The sequence below is a fragment of the Dipodomys spectabilis genome, unplaced genomic scaffold, assembly GCF_019054845.1.
Source record: "Dipodomys spectabilis isolate Male_0828 unplaced genomic scaffold, ASM1905484v1 ptg000613l, whole genome shotgun sequence".
Lineage (NCBI taxonomy): Eukaryota > Metazoa > Chordata > Mammalia > Rodentia > Heteromyidae > Dipodomys > Dipodomys spectabilis.
In genome coordinates, this window is record NW_024871290.1 from 115,001 (window position 1) to 136,837 (window position 21,837).

Genomic DNA, 21,837 nt, shown 5'->3' on the forward strand with positions numbered 1-21,837 from the left:
GACACACACACACACAGAGTCACACACACACAGAGTCACACACACAGAGTCACACACACAGAGTCACACACACACAGTCACACACTCACACAGAGACACACACAGTCACACACACACAGAGTCACACAGAGCCACACACAGAGTCACACACACACAGACACACACACACAGACACACACACACACAGAGTCACACACACACAGAGTCACACACACACAGACACACACACAGTCACACACACAGAGTCACACACACAGAGTCACACACACACACAGAGTCACACACACAGAGTCACACACACACACAGAGTCACACACACAGTCACACACACACAGAGTCACACAGAGTCACACAGAGTCACACACACACAGACACACACACACAGACACACACACACACAGAGTCACACACACACAGAGTCACACACACAGAGTCACACACACAGAGTCACACACACACAGTCACACACTCACACAGAGACACACACAGTCACACACACACAGAGTCACACAGAGTCACACACAGAGTCACACACACACAGACACACACACAGACACACACACACACACAGAGTCACACACACACAGAGTCACACACACAGAGTCACACACACACAGAGTCACACACACAGAGTCACACACACAGAGTCACACACACACAGTCACACACACACAGAGTCACACACACAGAGTCACACACACAGAGTCACACACACACAGAGTCACACACACAGAGTCACACACACACAGACACACACACAGTCACACACACACAGAGTCACACACACAGAGTCACACACACACAGACACACACACACAGAGTCACACACACACAGAGTCACACACACACAGAGTCACACACACACAGAGTCACACACAGAGTCACACACACACAGTCACACACTCACACAGAGACACACACACACAGAGTCACACACACAGAGTCACACACACAGAGTCACACACACACAGTCACACACACACAGAGTCACACAGAGTCACACACACAGTCACACACACAGAGTCACACACACACAGACACACACACACAGAGTCACACACACACAGAGTCACACACACAGAGTCACACACACAGAGTCACACACACACAGAGTCACACACACAGAGTCACACACACAGTCACACACACAGAGTCACACACACACAGAGTCACACACACACAGAGTCACACACACAGAGTCACACACACAGAGTCACACACACACAGAGTCACACACACAGAGTCACACACACACAGAGTCACACACACAGAGTCACACACACACAGACACACACACACAGTCACACACACAGAGTCACACACACACAGACACACACACACAGTCACACACACAGAGTCACACACAGAGTCACACAGAGTCACACACACAGAGTCACACACACACAGAGTCACACAGTCACACACACAGAGTCACACACACACAGAGTCACACACACACAGTCACACACACACAGAGTCACACACACACAGTCACACACACACAGTCACACACTCACACAGAGACACACACAGTCACACACACACAGAGTCACACAGAGTCACACACACAGTCACACACACAGAGTCACACACACAGAGTCACACACACACAGAGTCACACACACAGAGTCACACACACAGAGTCTCACACACACACACAGTCACACACACAGAGTCACACACACAGAGTCACACACACAGAGTCACACACACAGTCACACACACAGAGTCACACACACAGAGTCACACACACAGAGTCACACACACACACAGAGTCACACACACACACAGAGTCATACACACACAGAGTCACACACACACAGAGTAACACACACAGAGTCACACACACAGTCACACACGCACAGAGTCACACACACAGAGTCACACACAGAGTCACACACACACACAGAGTCACACACACACACAGAGTCACACACACACAGAGTCACACACAGAGTCACACACACACAGAGTCACACACACACAGAGTCACACACACAGAGTCACACACACAGTCACACACGCACAGAGTCACACACACACAGTCACACACACACAGTCACACACTCACACAGAGACACACACAGTCACACACACACAGAGTCACACAGAGTCACACACACAGTCACACACACAGAGTCACACACACAGAGTCACACACACACAGAGTCACACACACAGAGTCACACACACAGAGTCACACACACACACAGTCACACACACAGAGTCACACACACAGAGTCACACACACAGAGTCACACACACAGTCACACACACAGAGTCACACACACAGAGTCACACACACAGAGTCACACACACACACAGAGTCACACACACACAGAGTCATACACACACAGAGTCACACACACACAGAGTCACACACACAGAGTCACACACACAGTCACACACGCACAGAGTCACACACACAGAGTCACACACAGAGTCACACACACACACAGAGTCACACACACACAGAGTCACACACACAGAGTCACACACACACACAGAGTCACACACACACAGAGTCACACACACACACAGTCACACACACAGAGTCACAGAGTCACACACACACAGAGTCACACACACACAGTCACACACACAGAGTCACACACACACAGAGTCACACACACAGTCACACACACAGAGTCACACACACACACAGAGTCACACACACACAGAGTCACACACACAGAGTCACACACACACACAGAGTCACACACACACACAGAGTCACACACACACACACACAGTCACAGAGGCACACAGGTATGCACGATAAGACATTCAAAGTATTGGGTGCATGTGTGGTATCTTCCCACAAACTAGTAGAGCGCTAGCTGGCCTCGAGCACAAAGCTCAAGCCCCGAGCTCAACCTCACGCCTGACCAAAAGCAATCCCGTAAGAGAAGCCAGCACCGGCCCCTGCTCGCAGTCGTAGGTCAGGAGGCTGCCGCCGAGGATCGCAGCCGGAGGCAGCTCAGGCTGAACGGGCCGCGGCCGCCTTGCCTTTAATTAACCGGCAGCCAGAAGAGGCAGAGCCCCAGGCTGGCGTGGAAGGCCCGGCCGCAGCCCAGGCCCCGGTCCAGGCCCGGGACTGGCACCCAGTGACGTGAGATTCCCACAGACAGTTCCTACCGCTCCGATTCGTGGGGTTTTCTGAAAGCTCTTCTTAGCTTCTGTTTTGCTGTTAGGATGAAGGTGGGGTGCAGAGGGCTGGCAGTTACCTAAGTTGGGGTGTGGGTCCGCTTCCCGCCCTCGCTCGCTTCCCGTTTATTCCCTCCCGTCCCCACCCACAAGCTCCTTTTCCACACCGTGTCCAGGGAGGCCCGCCACGTTTGTTTGTGACTTGTGCGGGAGCAGCTGAAGCACAGTTAACTGGAAGGCTTGGGGGGTCGCCCAGATGTTGGTTTCTCAGTAGTGAGCCGAGGGTTGCCCTGCACCTTCTTTGTTGTTATTGTCAGTTCTGGGGCTTGAACTCAGGACCTGGGCGCTTGTCTCTTAGCTTTTTCACGCAGGGCTGCTGCTCTACTACTCGGGTTACGCCTCCTTTGGGCTTTTTGCTGCTTCATTGAAAATAAGAGTCTTGTGCACTTGGTTGCCCAGGCTGGCTGCGAAGCATGATCCTAGGCCCTCAGCCTCTGAGTAGCTGGGACTACGGGCGGGCGCACCAGGGCATGGCTTTTGCAGTGAGTCTCTCGTAACCCTGTTCAATTTGAGGGTAAACGGCCCATTCCTAAATAGTAGCAAACGGGGAACATGCATTTCATAGCGTTGCTGCTTTTCCATTTCAAAACGCCAGCGCTTCAACAGAGTGTGTTCCCGACACAGAAAGCGTCCGACTGTGCCCACGGTGTCTCCCTTTCATGGGGCCCCCCTCTCCTCGGCCCTGGCACCGCAGAGCGGTCACCCCAGAGCTCACACTCCATGTTTTCTAGCTGGCGTCCACAGGGCTGCGTCTCCTCGCTCCCGGCAGCATGGCTGACATTCTCCCGCCCCTCGGGCACCAGTCGCTGAATCCACGACTCCAGCTAATTAGATACTCGCACACGATACACAGTATTGGGTGGATCAAGAATTAGGGAGAGGAGGAGTTCTCAAGATGGCGACGGGGCAGTAGGGAAACGCCACAGCTCTCTCCAACCAAAAAGAGAGTTCGAGTTCCAACCTTTAATCTCCCCAAGAGACCGACAACAACAAAAAGACGAACACTCAGAGAAAAACCAGAGGTGGAAAATAACAAAAAAAGAAAGAGAGGAAAAGAAGAATTTCAGAACAGAGAAGAGCGAAGACCCCTCCCCCAACCTTTACTGGCCGCGCGGCAGTGCGCCAAGCCGCAGGCCAGCCGGCCCGGCGGGGGCTGCCGGAGCCACAGAGACACAGGGGGCCGCTTGCAGATCACCAGGTACCGGATTGCAGAACAGCGGATCGCCAGGAACAGAGAAACCTACCAGCCGGGAGTCTCCAGGAGGATCCCACCCCACCCATCACTCTCCACCGGAGCGGAGAGGCTCCATCCCGCCAAAGCCGCCCGGCACCAGCAGCGCCACAAAGGGACCTGTCGCGATCGCAACGACCCGGCGGGGGGCCGCCCAACCCAGCCCGCAACCACCCCAACTGAACTCGGACTGCAACAACAACTGACGGACTGCAACAACAACTGACGACCTACAGGGTGAGTACCCATCAGGGGACAGGGAATCCATCAAGGGAGACCAGAGCTGGAGGGAATCCCCAGACCCTGACCTAGACTCCCTACCCCAACACCCGGACCACAGGACCCACTAAAACTGGGAACTGTTCGAGAGCCCCACCAGCAGGTGGAGCACACTCTGCTGGCCAGGCCAGAGCAAGAGCGCCCCGGGAAGGGAGCTTAAATGCTCAAGCCAGGAACAGTGCCCCTGGGTCAAGACTACCAACAGTAGAAGAAATTTGAACTGTGTCCTCCAGGCTGCATAACCAAGGTGGTATACACATTAGCACAGGCCTAACGAGCGCGCTCCAGGCTGGGGCCGGAACCAGGCCAGGGGACCGGCGCCTGAACAAAGCAAAAAGGGTCAGAAGTGGGGCTGTGGCTCAAATGGTAGGGTGCCAGCCCTGAGCTGAAGAGCTGAGGGACAGCACCCAAACCTAGAGTTCAAGCCCACAACCAGCCCAAAACAAACAAAAACACATCAGGAGCCCATAGCAGACTCCAGTATTTGGGAGAGTGCATCCAGAGCATCTGATCTTCCCAAGAGCACCCGCAGGAGCAAACACAAGCAGTCTAGGCTGCTCAACCCTTCCAAAGGCGGGAATTGCTACAGCAGAGAGCTGAGAATCCTAAGTGAATAGCAGCTGGAAATAGGCTCCCAACAGAATCCAGATCAGACACAGACTCTCTCTACCAATAGAGAATCAGCAACCAAGCAAAGACAGACACACCAAAACAAGATTGAAGAGCAGTCTCCTGAACCCCCATGCGAAAATCACAGAGAAAAATCACAAGGTTTACCACTACCCAGGACAGCAAGCTCACCTCAAAAGCCAGCAGCCACGCAGGGGAGAGCCCCAGTGGGAGCAAAGCAGGAATGGAAGACAAAAACTACATCCAAGGGTTGCTGGAGGCAATGACTCAAGAAATAAAGCGAGAAATGGATCAGAAATTGAAAGAGCACAAGGATGAACTATCAAAAGATATACAGGATATCAAACAAAAATTGGATGCAAAAATAGAAGCTGCACAAACCTCAGTAAGAAGTGAGATAAACGCCAAATTAGAGGTAATGCATACTGATATCACCTCATTGAGAGGTGAGATCAGTACTCTGAGAACCAACATTGAATCCATAAAGGGATCCATTTCCATCATGCAAACCACAATAGAAGCCACGGTCAACAGAGTGAATGAAATGGAAGGTAGAGTGTCAGATACAGAAGACAGAATACACCAACTGGACCAAAAAGTGACAGATATGGAAAAATCACTCAAATTAAACCAAAGGGAAATTCAAGAGCAAGCAGATAATGCTAAAAAATTTAACCTTCGCATAATCGGAGTGGACGAAGGTGAGGAATTCCAGAGCAAGGGAATGCAACACCTATTTAACAAGATAGTCAATGAAAATTTTCCCCACCTCAAAAACGACCATCTTAACTACATCACAAAAGCTTATCGAACACCCAACAAGCAAGATCCCAGGAGAAACACTTCTAGGCACATAATAGTAACAATGATGGATCTGAATAATAAGGAAACAATCCTGCATGCAGCAAAAATGAAGAAGGAGCTATACTACAACGGGAAAAAAATTAGAATCACTGCAGATCTCTCCACACAAACAATGAATGCAAGAAAAGCCTGGGAAAGCACCATACGAGCCCTGAGAGCCAATAACTGCCAACCCAGACTGATATACCCGGCAAAGCTAGCATTCACATTCGATGGAGAACTGAAAACTTTTAATAGCAAAGAAAAACTAAATGAATACATAAACATTAAGCCAGCATTACAAAGAATTCTAAGAGGGGGGACACAACCTGAAGAAAGCAACCAGGAACTGGGACCTGCCCCAAACAGGCATTACTCAAAGTCTAACTGAGCAAGCACAGGAGGAAAGGAAAGAAGAAAAACTTAGGAAAACGGAATGGCAGGGACAACAATGCATCTCTCTATACTTTCTCTTAATATAAATGGGCTGAATTCGCCAATTAAAAGAAAACGAACTGAGGACTGGATCAGAAAACAAGACCCATCCATCTGTTGCCTTCAGGAGACCCACCTCTCAGCCAAACATACAAACAAACTCAGAGTGAAGGGGTGGAAAAGGATCTACCAATCAAATTCCCCCAATAAGAAAGCAGGTGTAGCTATCCTGATATCTGACAAAATAAACTTTTCATTAAAATCAGTACAGAAAGACAAGGACGGACATTACATATTAATAAAGGGAACAATCCAAGAGGAGGATATAACCATCATCAACTTATATGCCCCAAATATCGGTGCACCCAGATATGTTAAACAAATGCTCTCAAACTTACAGAATAAAATAGATCCCAATACGATAATACTAGGAGACTTTAACACGCCACTCTCACCAAAGGACAGGTCTACCAACCAGAGGATTGGCAAAGAAGCTACCGAATTAAGTGAGGCCATACTTCAAGCGGAATTAACTGACATCTACCGAGTATTTCACCCTAAAACAACACAGTACACATTCTTCTCAGCAGCTCATGGAACTTTCTCCAAAATAGACCATATCATAGTTCATTCAAGGAACTTAAGCAAATACAAAGGGATCGACATAATCCCCTGTATCCTATCTGACCACAGTGGAATCAAGCTAGCTCTCAATAACAAAGCATACCGCAGAAATTTCTCTAATACATGGAAATTGAACAGCACACTCCTTAACAAGGCCTGGGTAACAGAAGAGATCAGAGAAGAAATAAAGCATTTCCTAGAACTCAATGAAAATGAAAACACCTCACAAAGAAACTTGTGGGACACAGCAAAAGCAGTCCTGAGGGGCAAATTTATTGCCCTCAGTGCCCACATCAAGAGAATGGAGACAGACCAAGTAAATAATCTCATGTTGCAACTAAAACAGCTAGAAAAACAAGAAAAAATGGGACCTAAAGCTACTAGACGAAGCCAGACAACCAAATTGAGAGCAGAGATTAACCAATTAGAAAATCAGAAAACCATAACCAAAATAAACCAAACAAAAAGCTGGTTCTTTGAAAAAATAAACAAAATTGATGGCCCGTTGGCAAGATTAATTAAAAAAAGAAGAGAGGAAACCCATATTAATAGGATTAGGGATGCCACGGGAAACATCACAACACGTACCCAAGATATCCAAACAATTCTAACAGACTACTTTCAAAAGCTATACTCTCTAAAGGAAGAAAATCTGGCGGAAATGGATGCATTTTTAGAGAAATACAAGTTACCCAAACTGAGCAAAGAAGAAGTTAACCAATTAAATAAGCCAATATCCTATAATGAGATACAGGAAGCTATCAAAAGTCTTCCAACAAAAAAAAGCCCAGGACCAGATGGATTCACAGCAGAATTCTATAAGACCTTTAAAGAAGAACTAATACCCATACTCCTCAAGCTCTTCAGAGAAACAGAGAAGGAGGGAGCTATCCCAAACTCATTCTACGAAGCCAATATCACACTCATCCCCAAACCAGGCAAAGACCCAACCAAAAAGGAGAATTACAGGCCAATCTCCTTGATGAACACAGATGCAAAGATCCTTAACAAGATTCTAGCTAACAGAATCCAGAAACACATAAAAAAAATAATACACTATGATCAGGTAGGCTTCATCCCAGAGACACAGGGATGGTTTAACATACGTAAGTCAATAAATGTAATCCAGCATATCAACAGAGCCAAGGTCAAGAATCACATGATTATCGCCACAGATGCAGAAAAGGCCTTTGATAAAATTCAACATTCATTCATGCTAAAAGCTCTGGAGAAAATAGGAATAGAAGGAACATTTCTAAAAACAATAAAAGCCATTTATGACAGACCAATAGCCAATATTATACTTAATGGGGAAAAGCTACAACCAATCCTCCTAAAAACAGGAACAAGGCAAGGATGTCCACTGTCTCCACTCCTCTTCAACATAGTCCTAGAACCCTTAGCCAGGGCAATAAGGCAAGAAAAAGACATTAAAGGGATCCGCATAGGGAAAGAAGAAGTGAAACTATCCCTTTTTGCAGACGACATGATACTATACCTCCACGATCCCAAAAACTCCATCCCCAAACTTTTAGAAATCATAAGTCACTTCGGCAAAATAGCAGGATACAAAATAAACCCACAAAAATCAGTTGCCTTCCTATACACTGATAACGCACAGGAAGAGAGGGAAATAAAGGGAGCAACCCCATTCACAATAACCTCCCAAAAAATAAAATATTTAGGAATTAACCTAACCAAAGATGTAAAAGAACTATTTAATGAGAACTATAAAAAGTTAAAGAAAGAAATTGCAGAAGACACTAGGAAATGGAAAGACCTCCCATGCTCCTGGATAGGCCGACTTAATATAGTAAAGATGGTGATACTTCCAAAATTAATATACAAATTCAATGCAATTCCTATTAAAATCCCAATGACATACATCACTGAAATACAGAAAACAGTCCAAAAATTTATATGGAACAACAAAAGACCTAGAATAGCCAAAACAATTCTAGGGGATAAAGACAATATGGGAGGGCTATCCATGCCGAACTTCAAACTCTACTACAGAGCTATAATCACAAAGACAGCATGGTACTGGCACAAAAACAGACCCGAAGACCAATGGAACAGAATAGAAGATCCAGATATAAATCCACAGGCCTACAGCCAGCTGATATTCGACAAAGGAGCCAAAGACATACAATGGAAGAAACACAGCCTCTTCAACCGCTGGTGCTGGGAAAACTGGGCAGCCACATGCAGAAAACTAAAAGTGGACCCCAGCCTATCACCATGCACCAACATCAACTCAAAATGGATTAAAGACCTTAACATTAAACCTGAATCTCTGAAACTACTGCAGGACAGAATAGGAGAGACACTTGAACTAATAGGCACAGGAAGGAACTTCCTGAACAGAGTCCCAGGGTCACAACAAGTTGGAGAGAGACTCGACAAATGGGACTACCTTAAAATAAAAAGCTTCTGCACAGCTAAATCTATCGCAACTAAGCTAGAAAGACAACCAACTAATTGGGAAAAAATATTTACCAGCAATATATCAGACAAGGGGTTAACATCCTGTATATACAGGGAACTCAAGAAACTAATCCCTCCCAAACCTAACAAACCAATTACTAAATGGGCAAGGGAACTAAAGAGGGACTTCTCAAATGAAGAAATAAAAATGGCAAAGAAACACATGAGGAAATGTTCATCATCCCTGGTGGTGAAGGAAATGCAAATAAAGACAACCCTGAGATACCACCTTACCCCAGTCAGAATGTCCCACATCCACAAATCAGCCAACGACAAATGCTGGAGGGGATGTGGAGAAAGAGGAACCCTATTACACTGCTGGTGGGAATGTACACTTATACAACCACTTTGGAAAGCAGTCTGGAGGGTCCTTAGAAAGCTAAAGATTGACCTCCCTTACGACCCAGTCATACCACTTCTAGGCATCTACCCTGAACAACAGGAACCAATATACAAGGACACGTGCACCTCCATGTTTATTGCAGCACTGTTCGCAATAGCTAGGATATGGAAACAACCTAGGTGCCCCACCACAGATGAATGGATCCAAAAATTGTGGTATCTATACACAATGGAATATTATGCAGCCATTAGAAATGACAAAATAATGGCATTTGCAGGGAAATGGATGGAGCTAGAAGGAATCATGTTGAGCGAGGTAAGCCAAGAACGAAGAGACAAACGGTACATGGTCTCCCTCATAAGTGGATGCTAAATCCAAAAGGTTAGTGATACGACAAAACTAACAGGACTTAAGAAACAAAGAACTCCCGCTCATCTGGTTGAACCACTACTAAATATCCTCATGCTGCTGATCACAAATATGGTATATAACATGTGAACACTGTTATATATTACAGACTGTGGTAGACAATTTGCTCCAGGGAAGTTAGAATGAACTTGTGACTTTGAAATTATGTAATCATTTAATCACAATCAAAAAAAAAAAAAAAAAAGAACCTCGGGGAAGGGAGGGAGGGAGGGGATGGTAGGGGGAAAACAATGGAGGGGGTAACAATGTTCAAGAGGAAGTGTACTCATAACCTCACTCATGTAACTGTGACCCTCTGTATAGTAGCTTTACAATAAAAAAAAAAAAAAAAAAAAAAAAAAGAATTAGGGAGAGGTTCTGATGACATTTGAAATCCCCTGTCACATTCTGGAAGTGGCGCTGTGGCTCACGCGGTAGAGCACTGAACTCAGGGCCTGGGCGCTGTCCCCGAGCTCTTCAGCTCAAGGCTGGCGCTCTACCACTTTGAGCCACAGCACCACTTCTGTTTTTTTGGTGGTTCCTTGGAGATCAGAGTCTCACAGACTTTTGTGGCAGGGCTGGCCTTGAACTGTGATCCTCAGATCTCAGCCTCCTGAGTAGCTGGGATTAGAGGCGTGAGCCACGGCGCCTGGCTTCTGTTTCCTCTTCACTTTTATTATTTTACGCTTTTTGTTCTAGTATACTCCTAGACTTTCTTTTTGCAGATTACCAACTTCATCGCTATCCCTTTTTAAAAAAAGTTTCAGCTGACTTTTGAAGTGCTTATTTCTGGAGTCATGTTTCAATTTCACGGTGTCTTTTTTTGTAATTTTTCTAGTATTATTATTATTATTTGCTGGTCCTGAGGCTTGAAGTCAGGGTCTGGGCACTGTCCTTGAGCCTTTTTGTGTTTAAGGCTTAGCACTCTACCACTTGAACCACCATTTCTGGCTTTTTCTGAGTAGTTTATTGAAGAGTCATAGACTTTCCTGCCTTGGCTAGTTTCGAACTGCCGCTTACTATTCTTTTGTGTCTCTGTGTGTGCTGGGCTTGAATTCAGGGCCTCATACTCTTAATTTTTATTTTTTTCACTCAAGGCTGGCACTTTGCTGCTTGAGTTACACTTGTACTCGCTGGTGTGTGTGTGTGTGTGTGTGTGTGCGTGTGTGTGTGTGCGTGCGTGTGCACGTGCGTGCTTGGATGCAGCGGATACTCAGATTCTCTGAGGGAAATCACTCGAGTCGTTCCGGGTCCCTTCTTTCCTCTTCTGTGAGTCCAGTGCGCGTCACCGGGGTTGGGTTCTTCTTGGTAAACTCCCCTGCTGTTATGACGACAGTGATGCACACAGGCCACAGCCCCCTGTCAGCGGAGGCAGTGCCCCCTCCCTCCCTGCAGAGTGTCACTCCCGCTGCTCTCCTGTGATCCTCGGTCCTGCATTCATGCTTAGGGCCTCCTGGGAAGGTGGGGTGCAGTGAGGGCTGATGTGTGTCTCCACTGCGATTTGGAGCTTGGGGAGCTTTGCTCAGGGGCTGTAGTCTTCTGTGTTTTCCTCTCTCTCCCTCCTCCTGCTCTGGGTCAAGCTCTCTAGGGTTCTCCAAGCTCTCTTCTGCTTCTTGGTCAAGTGTGAACATCTTCATCTGGCATTTTCTTCTCTTCTGAGAGGCTGTCTCTGTGTTTCCTTTGCACGATGCTGTGGTAGAATCTGCCGACGGCTCTGCGGATGTGAGCGGAAGGAGGAGGGCCATGCCTTGTGGAATTCCTTCCCCAGCTGCCCGGAGGCTGGGTGTAATGGGTGGGCTGGGGCCAGGAAGAGCTGGTCCCTTTGCTTTGTTGGACCAGTCATACCTGCATCCATCCATCCTCCCTCCCTCCCTCCCTCCCTCCCTCCCTCCCTCCCTCCCTCCCTCTCTCTCTCCCTCCCTCCCTCTCTCCCTCCCTCCCCCTCTCTCTTCCTTCCTTCTTCTCTCTCCTCTCTTTCTCTCTGTTTTGTTTCCTTCTCTCTTTCTTTTTCTTTTTCTTTCTCTTTCTCTCTGCCCCTCCCTCCCTCCCTCCCTTCCTCCCTCTCTCCCTCCTTCCCTCCCTCCCTCTCTCCTTCCCTCTCTCCCTCTCTCCCTCCCTCCCTCCCTCCCTCCCTCCCTCTCTCCCTCCCTCCCTCTCTCCCTCCCTCCCTCCCTCCCTCCCTCTCTCTCTCATTCTTTCTTTTGTTGCTCGTGGGGCTGGAACTCTGGGCCTGGGCACTGTCCTTGAGTTTTTTCACTCAAGGCTGGCGCTCTACCACTTTGTGTCATGGCTCTACTCCTGGTGTCCTGGTGCTTCATTAGAGAGCTGATGGACTTTCCTGCCTGGGCTGGCTTTGAACCTCAGTCCTCAGATCTCAGCCTCCTGAGTAGCTAGGATTGCAGGTGTGAGCCGCTGGTGCCTGGCCCTTTCTGCTTTCATTATGCCAAGCATTCCGATTTTCCAGTGTTACTGTAATATAAATCTGTTCCAGTGTGAATTTCAGTGGATCTTATGAAAAAAGAGTCATACGTGTTCTCTTCCAGGGCGCTGTCTTACACACTTCAATTTTTATTTTTTTATGCCAGTCCTGGGTCTTGACCTCTGGGCCTGGGTGCTGTCCTTGAGCTTTTGTGCTCAAGGTTGATGCTCTACCACTTTGAGCCACAGCACCACTTCTTCTGGCTTTTTGGTGGTTAATTGAAGATGAACATCTAACAGATTTCTGATCTGGGCTGGCTTCGCACCGATCCTCAGAGCTCAGCCTCCTGGGTAGCTAGGTTGCAGGCGTGAGCCACCAAGGCCTGGCTCCTACTTTAACTGTTACGTTTGTGTTCTTAGCTCTCGTGTCGCATGCCATTTGTGTGCACTCATGTGTGCGTGCACTCTGACTAAATTAATGACGAGATTGGCAGATTTTACCATGACGTACCTGCCTGTTCTCCTACCTTGCCATTGAAAAAAAAAATTTGCATGTTTATTGCCCAGTGTTTGCGGCATCGATGCTGTATGACATGTTTGGAGAAATCAAATATGTTCTTGAATGTTTGATTCACCCATTTTCATTTATTTATCTAAAGAACAGAAAAACTTTGAGAATGAAAATGTTGGAAGCCAGGTACGTGTGGCTCACCCCTGTCATCCAGCCACTCAGGAGGCTGAGATTTGAGGATCACGGTTCGAAGCCAGCCTGGACAGGAAACTCCATGAGACTCTGATCTCCAGTTAACCAGCAAAATAGCAGAACGGAGCCGTGCCTCAATTAGTAGAGTGCCAACCTCATACAGGCTCTGAGTTCAAGCCCCAGTACTGGTCCAAGATCAAAAGCCAAACCAAACAAACAAAAAAGCTCCGTTGGATTAAGATGAAACAATTGAAGGGCAAAGCGTAATGATCTGATTGCCCCCCCCCCCCACTCCATTTCATTGAACCTATGCTTCTAGGACTGTTTGCGTTATATCTAAGAAGCTCTTCAGTAAAGTTGAAAGGGAAATGGGTCACCTTTTTTATTTCCTTCCTCCAGCCAAGAACCGTGGGATCGCCATCCCGGTGGATCTGGACAGCCAGGTGAACACGCTGTTCATGAAGAGCCACTCCAGCATGGTGCAGAGAGCGGCCATCGGCTGGCGGCTCTCAGCCCGCTCCGGGCCCCGGTTTAAGGAGGCTCTGGGAGGGCCCGCCTGGGACTACAGAAATATTATTGAAAAGCTGCAGGTACAGATAAGCGACGGAACTGTTCTCCCCTTACAACGTTTAAAATATGTGTCGTGCAAATAAAAGACTCAGGCGTGGGCGCTGAGACGCTCGCCTGTAATCCCAGCTGTTCAGGAGGCTAAGATGTGAGGCTCGAGATGTAACCCACCTCGGCAGGAAAGTCCTTGAGACGCTTAACTCTAATCAACCAGCACAGAAACTGGAAACAGGTGTGTCCCAAGTGGTAGAGCACCAGCCTTAAAGGGGCGAGGGAGGGAAGGGTAAGGGACAGAGCCCAGGCCCTTAGTTCAAGCCCCAGTAATGGCACAAAAATCCATCAATGCAAAAAAAAAAAAAAAGTTGAACAATAAATGATCATTTCTGCTGAGAAGGAGAGACAGTAGCACTACAGGTTAGCTCAGAAAGTTAGAGCCCTCTGAGCTTCTGTAGCTAACATTAAGCAGATTCCCACTGAACAAGATCTTCCATAGCTGGGAGTGAGTAGACTGTTGCTTAATGTGGTAGACTGTTAACTGGTTCTTCATATAGTTTAAAAATGCAAAGGGAGGGGCTGGGAAGGTGGTTCAGTGGTAGATGCTTTCCTTGCATGCATGAGGCCCTGGGTTCGATTCCTCAGCACCACATAAGCAGAAAAAACCAGAAGTGGAAGTGTGGTTCAAGTGGTAGAGCACCAACCTTCAGCAAACACATTGAGGGGCAGCATCCAGGTTCTGTGCACCTGGATTGTCACAAGAAAAAAAATGAAAACTGAACGCCAATATTGTCTCTGAGTTGGTCAGTCCATCTTGATAAGCAAGAACCCTAAAGCCAAATGTCTCTTGGCTTTCTGTGTCAGGCTGGTCTTTTGCAGTCACAGGAGGGCTGTCTCTGGGTCCTGTGGTCAACATGCCTTGAGAATGGTGGATGGTTCTGAATGAACCCCCTGCATCCTACACATTCCTACTCGGCAGACTCCACCTGCTGTCCCATTGGTCAGGACTATGGCCTGTAATCATTCAGTGACCAATCACAGCCCCCACCAGCCTTCAGCCGCCGACTTCTACCCCACGACTTGACTCAGAAACAATATTGGATGGCTTTGTGCCCGGGAGAGGGTGGAAGAGGCTGCAGAATGGTTGGGCCAGTAGATCCTGTGGGTGAACATGATGGGAATACCACAGCGGATCTACTGTACGGGATGAGTACGCGCCAGAGGATTTGTTCGTGGTGGATTTCCACTGGAGAGGATGGTTTATTCGGTGTCAGTCATGAGAAATGAGCACATTGCCGTGTGAAATAGGGTTTCAGTGGCTCCCTGCATGCTTCTCCCGTTGATTCCCACGTGTCATGTGTCCATTATAATTCTTGAATTCTGCAGAGTGGTTTTAGTGAGTTAAGCCTGGGCTGGCTTTGAACCACGGTCCTCAGACCTCAGCCTCCCGAGTAGCTAAGATGACAGGGTGAGCCACTGGTGCCCAGCCGTAAGACATTTTAAAATAGAAATCATACGGTTACCCCGGTTTCTATGTGATATCTATGATATGAGACATACGTGAAATATGTTAACACACATATATGTGATATATGTAAGTATTTTACATGAAATCAGACTACATTAAACAGTATTATACATGAGACTTAAAGCGTGTACACATGAAATCAGGCTATGTTAAATAGCGTTACAGCCTGGTGCCCGTGACTCACGCCTGTCATCCTAGCTACTCAGGAGGCTGGGGTCTGAGGATCCTGGTCCACAGCCTTTGTGGGCAGGAAAACCTGTGAGACTCTGATCTCCAATGACCTACCAGGAAACGGAAGTGTTGCTGCGGCTCAAGTGGTAGAGCACCAGCCTTGAGCAAAAGAGCTCAGGGGCAGCGCCCAGGCCCTGAGTGCAAGCCCCACGGCTGACAAAACAAACAGCGCAGTATCATATCCAAAATCAGGCTGTGATAAACAGAATTATACATGAAATTAGGCCTGTTCAACAGTGCCATGCATGAAATCAGGCCATGGTAGGGCCCGTTGATTCAGGACGCTGGGGAAGATAAAGATAAAGCCCCCGTCTCTGGTCAGTCAGTGCGCTTCGGGCCGGCGGCTCCGGACCTTTCCCATGCTCAGGTGTGATTTGTTTGTTGCAGGATGTGGTGGCCTCCCTGGAGCAGCAGCTCAGCCCCATGATGCAGGCCGAGTTCTCTGTGCTGGTAGACGTGCTGTACAGTCCCGAGCTGCTCTTTCCTGAGGGGAGCGATGCCCGGATCCGCTGCGGGGCCTTCATGTCCAAGTAAGCTGGCCGGGGCGCCGCCGCAGGGCCGCCCGGAGTCTAGCGCAGATGCGCCTCCTGAGCAAGGCGGTGGTTTGAGACTCACTGCGGGTGCACGGATCCTGGTTCACTGAAATGCAGTGTGCTGGCTGCTGGGTCGTGATTCCTTTCTAGACGCAAGGAAGAGATGGTTCCGCCCAGGCTCTGCTGGCTGACGCCTGTAATCCCAGCTATTCAAGAGGCAGAGATACAAGGATCTCGTTTGGAAGCCATCCTGGGCAGAAAAGTCTATATCTTACCTCCAATGAACCAGCAAAAAGCTGGAAGCGAGGGGTGTGGTTCAAGTGGTAGAGCACCAGCCTCAAGTGAAATAGCCATGCTACAACGTGAGGTCCTGAGTTCAAGTCCCAGTACTTCTAGCTACTCAGGAGGCTGAGATCTGAGGATCAGGGTTCGAAGCTATCCTAGGTAGTAAAGCCTGTGAGACTCCAGTTAACTATCACAAAAGCCAGAAGTGAAGCTGTGGCTCGCGTAGTAGAACATTAGCTTGAGCACAAAAGCTCAGGAACAGTCCTCAGGCCCAGAGTTCAAGCCTCAGGACCAGTACACACACACACACACACACACACACACACATACACACACACACACACACACACACACACACACACACACACACACACACACACGGTTGGACACCATTTTGTTTCCTTCTCCAGGCTTATCATATGCACAGGTGGTTGGAGCACCTCTTTCTATTTATTGTTCATTTGTTTTTCCAGTCCTCAACCTTGAACCCACAGCCCTGGGTGCCGTCTTCTTCACTCAAGGCTGGCACACTGCCAGTTGGGTCACAGTTCCATTTCCTGCTTTTTGCCGGCTCACTGGAGTCTCATGGATTTTTCTGCCTGGGCTGGCTCTGAACTGTGATCTTCAGGTCTCAATTTCCTTAGTGGCCTGGATTACAGGCGTGAGCCACCAGGGCCTGGGTAGATGAATCTTTGTTTGTTTCTTTTTTACTGTCTTTTTTTTTTTGTCGGTCATGGGGCTTGAACTCTGGGCCTGGGTGCTGTCCCTCAGCTCTTCAGCTCAAGGCTAGCGCTCTACCACTTGAGCCACAGCGCCACTTCCTGTTTGTTTCTTTTTTAAAGCAGGTTTTTGTTTTTTGTTTATTTGGTGTGGAGAATTGAACCTAGGGCTGCATGCCAGCTGGCAGGCACTCTACCACTGAGTCACGTTACCAGCGTGAGGATATATTCTTTAAGAAATAAAGAAACTAACATTCTCAATCTCTCTTACTTTGTTAGTTGGAAAGATTAATCTGGGGCTGGGCAGGTGGCTCAGTGGTACAGTGCTCGCCTAGCATGCATGAAGCCCTTGGTTCAATGCCTCAGCACCACATACACAGAAAAAGGCTGGAAATGGCACTGTGGCTCAAGTGGTAGAGCACTAGCCTTGAGAAAAACAAGCTCAGGGACAGCGCCCAGGCCCTGGCAAACACACACACACACACACCCTCCAAAATGAGTTCTCTATTTTAAGAAACACTGAGATATATTCCCTTTAAAATACAAAGGAAACTTTTAGAAACACGTTATCGTGTGTATTTTTTCTTCAATATTGTCTCATATTTTTCTATAGTATATATTTATATGTAGCTTGAAGAGAAATCAGAGTCCTTTTTAAAGATGAATGTTTTGCCTTCTGAAGGTTGATCAATCATACAAAGAAACTGATGGAGAAAGAAGAGAAACTGTGCATTAAAATTCTCCAGACTTTACGAGAAATGCTCGAGAAGAAAGACAGCTTCATGGAAGAGGTATCTGGTTATTTTAATATCTTTAGTATTTGAAAACAACAACAATTATTTGAAAATGGAATCAGATTTCAGATTGCTGTAAGTAGACACTACCGAAGGCTACTCATTGCTTGCTTACATGTATATTAATGGTGTGTACTGTTAGAATACTATTAGATGAGTTAGATGGTGTGTGTGTGTGTGTGTGTGTGTGTGTGTGTGTGTGTGTGTGTATGTGTGTGTGTGTGTGTACTGGGTTTGAATTCAGGACCTAGGCCCCTTAGGTTTTTCACTGAAGTGCTTTACCATTTGAACTACAGTTCCACTTCTGTCCTTTTGATGGTTAATTGGAATTAACAGTCTTTCTGATTTGTCTGCCCTGGCTGGCTTTGAACTTTGATCCTCAGATCTCAGTCTCCTGCATAGCTAGGATTATAGGTGTCAGCCATGGCACCTGGCTATGGTTAGTTTTTATGGTATTGGCCTCTCCTGTCTGGCTTTGAACAGAAATAACTAAGAAATGATTGAGTAGTTGGCTCAATTCTTTTATTATTGTATTTGTCTGGGATATGTATGTTTTCTTCTTTTGGGATTGAACCCAGGACCCCATTCGTGCTAGGCAAGAGCTGTGAGACTATCCACACCAACAGCACTGAGACGCAGTAGCTCCATTTTATATAATATGTGGCTGCTTATTGAGGATCACTGTCAGCATCTGCTGAGGTTTTGTTAGTTAGTCTGCTTCCTTTGTGCCAGCCCTGGGCTTGAATGCAGGGCCTGGCCGCTGCCCCTGTGCTTTGGTGTTCAAGGCTGGTGATCGATCACTTGCTCCACTTTTGACATTTAGGTGGTTCGTTGGAGTCTCACAGACTTTCCTGCCCGGCTAGCTTCAAGCTCTGATCCTCAGATCTCAGCCTCCTGAGTAGCTGGGATTGCAGGCGTGAGCCGCCAGTGCCCACTGGCATCCGTTGATCACAAAAATTACTTTATTTTGTACTTTTGTGTCAGTACGGGGGGGCTTTGAATTCAGGGCCTCTAGTTCTCATTTGGCTTTTTGCCCTTGACCATACCTCCAGTTCCTGACTTAATACATAGATAATTATATGTTTACATTAGTTTTGATAGTATGATGCCAAATATTACAAAATCATGCTTTCTCATTGCTAGGAGAGTCAGATTGTAATCTTCCTTTGTTTTGTGCTGTGCCAGTCTTGGGGCTTGAACTCGGGGCTTGGGCACTGCTCTGGAACCTGTTTGCTCTCGGCTGGTGCGCTACCGCTTGAGCCACAGCCCCCTTTCGCTCTTTTTTATTTTATTTATTTTTATTGTAAATGTGAGCTTCTTTTTTTTTTTATTGTGAAAATACCGTACAGAGGGGTTACAATTACATGAGCAAGGTAATGAGTCCACTTCTTATCAAGCATTGTTGCCTCCTCCTTTGTTTCCCCTTCCCCTCCCTGCCCACCTCCCACTTTCACTGTTTTTAGTAGTTTACTAGAGGTAAGTCTCATGAACTCTCCTGCCCCGTCTGGCTTTGAACCATGATCCTCAGACCTCAGCATCCCGAGTAGCTGGGATGACAGGCGTGAGCCACCAGCACCCAGCTCAGATTCCATTCTTCACCATGCGAATGATGGTGCTGCTGATTTTCAGGGAATCAACTTGTAGATAGCCAACGTCAGTCTGTTATTAAAAATGACAGCTTGGTGCTCATTATATTATAGGTAGCAGCGTGCTTAATACTTTGGAGTATTAAGTACTTTGCTGAAATTTAACAGATAAACCCAGAGAGGTGTTCTTCTTTCATTCTTTTTGCTCTCTTTCTTTTTCTAGCTAGCATTTCTAAGTGACAAACACAATTTGTATGCTGCTCCTTAGTAACTTTCGCTCTCTCTCTCTCTCTCTCTCTCTCTCTCTCTCTCTCTCTCTCTCTCGAAATACTAATCAGCTGATATTTTAAAACTTGTAAAGGTGTGCCAGGTGCCGGTGGCTCACGCCTGTCATCCTGGCCACTCAGGAGGCTGAGATCTGAGAATTGGGATTTCAAACCCGTCCAGGCGGGAAAGTCTGTGAGACTCTTACCTCCAATAAAATACGTGATGAAAATATATTTTATTGTCTGGAGAAAGTAGGTAGCATCTGCATGTTATCTAATACACCTACTATATTATATATATGTAATTATAAACTAGATAATATTTAATATGTTGTAATATATATGTGTGTAATGTATATACACCACTTGAGCCAGCTTCCAGCTTTTAGTTGGAGATAAGAGTCTCACAGACTTTCCTGCCCCGGCAGGCTTCAAACTGCGATCCTCAGATCTCAGCCTCCTGAGTAGTTAGGATGACAGGCGTGAGCCACCAGCGCCCAGCTCAGATTCGTCTTTTTAGATTAAATTGCTTGGCTTTTTGTTCTTTCATTTGTGTCTCATCTAAAATGTCTACAGCTCCTCTTTGCAAACGAAGGCGGACATCTTGGCTCAGCGTTGCCTTACAAAACAACACCCTTGTGCTTCAGTGTGTGCACAGGGCTCTGTGTTCTCCAAAATTAAAACGACAGATTTTTGTCTTTAAGAGCTGCGCAAGGCATATGGAGGAAGTATGTTCCTTTCTCCTGGCCTGGGGGGGGGGGGGGGGGAGGCATCTGCTCCAGCAGGCTTTGCTTCCCAGATTGTTTGCCAATTGTTTTCATAAATATTCATCTCAAATCCTGACTGGCAAACAAGTTGTTCTTTTTGGACTCTTCCTTTCTGATTCATATGCACTGTTGCTAAATATTTGTACCACAGTATAGCTCAAAAGGATTTTTAAATGAAAATCTCTTTTTTTAAAATCTGGGCTCTACCTCAGAAATGAACCCATAGATCTAGAGCCATCTAACCTTCCGTAAGGGAGCTAAAAAATAGAATGGGAGAAAGACAGCTTTCTTCAGTAAATGGTGCTGGAAAAACTGGTTAATCACCTATAGAAAACTAAAGCTAGATACTTATATATCACCCTGCACCAGAATCAACTCCAAATGAATCAAAGACCTCAGAGCCAAAGCAGACACTCTGAAAACATTACAGGATGGAATAGGAGAAACCCTAGGTCTCTTTTGCACAGGCCGAAATTTTCTTAATAGAGACACAGAAACACAGCAAATGAAAGAAAGGCTGGACAAATGGGATTGCATGAAGCTACAGAGCTTCTGCATGGCAAAGGACATGGCTAGCAAGATCGATAGAAAGCCCATGGATTGGGAGAAGATCTTCACTAGCCATACAACGGACAAGGGTCTCATATCTAAAATATACCTGGAACTCAAAAAATTAAATCCACCAACAACAAATCCTCAAAGAAACAACTGCCCAATAAATAAGTGGGCTAAAGATTTAAAAAAAACTTCTCTGAAGAGGAAAGAAGGATGGCCAATAGACACATGAAGAAATGCTCAACCTCTCTAGCCATAAAAGAAATGCAAATCAAAACAACATTGAGATACCACCTCACCCCAGTTAGAATGGCAAAAATCAAGAACTCTAATAACAATATGCTGGAGGGGATGTGGACAGAAGGGAACCTTACTTCATTGTTGGTGGGAGTTTAAACATGTTC

The 21,837-nt window shown here is 46.8% G+C and overlaps 1 protein-coding gene across 1 annotated transcript in view; it reads left to right on the forward strand.

Moving 5' to 3' along the window:
• Nucleotides 1-21,837, forward strand: part of Itpr2 (inositol 1,4,5-trisphosphate receptor type 2) — a 190,111-nt gene that overhangs the window by 101,861 nt on the left and 66,413 nt on the right. Inside the window, exons 35-37 of the mRNA XM_042671372.1 lie at nt 14,008-14,198; nt 16,316-16,458; nt 18,148-18,256. Of these exons, the coding sequence (XP_042527306.1) occupies nt 14,008-14,198; nt 16,316-16,458; nt 18,148-18,256 (443 nt within the window). The remainder of the gene's footprint in view (nt 1-14,007; nt 14,199-16,315; nt 16,459-18,147; nt 18,257-21,837) is intronic.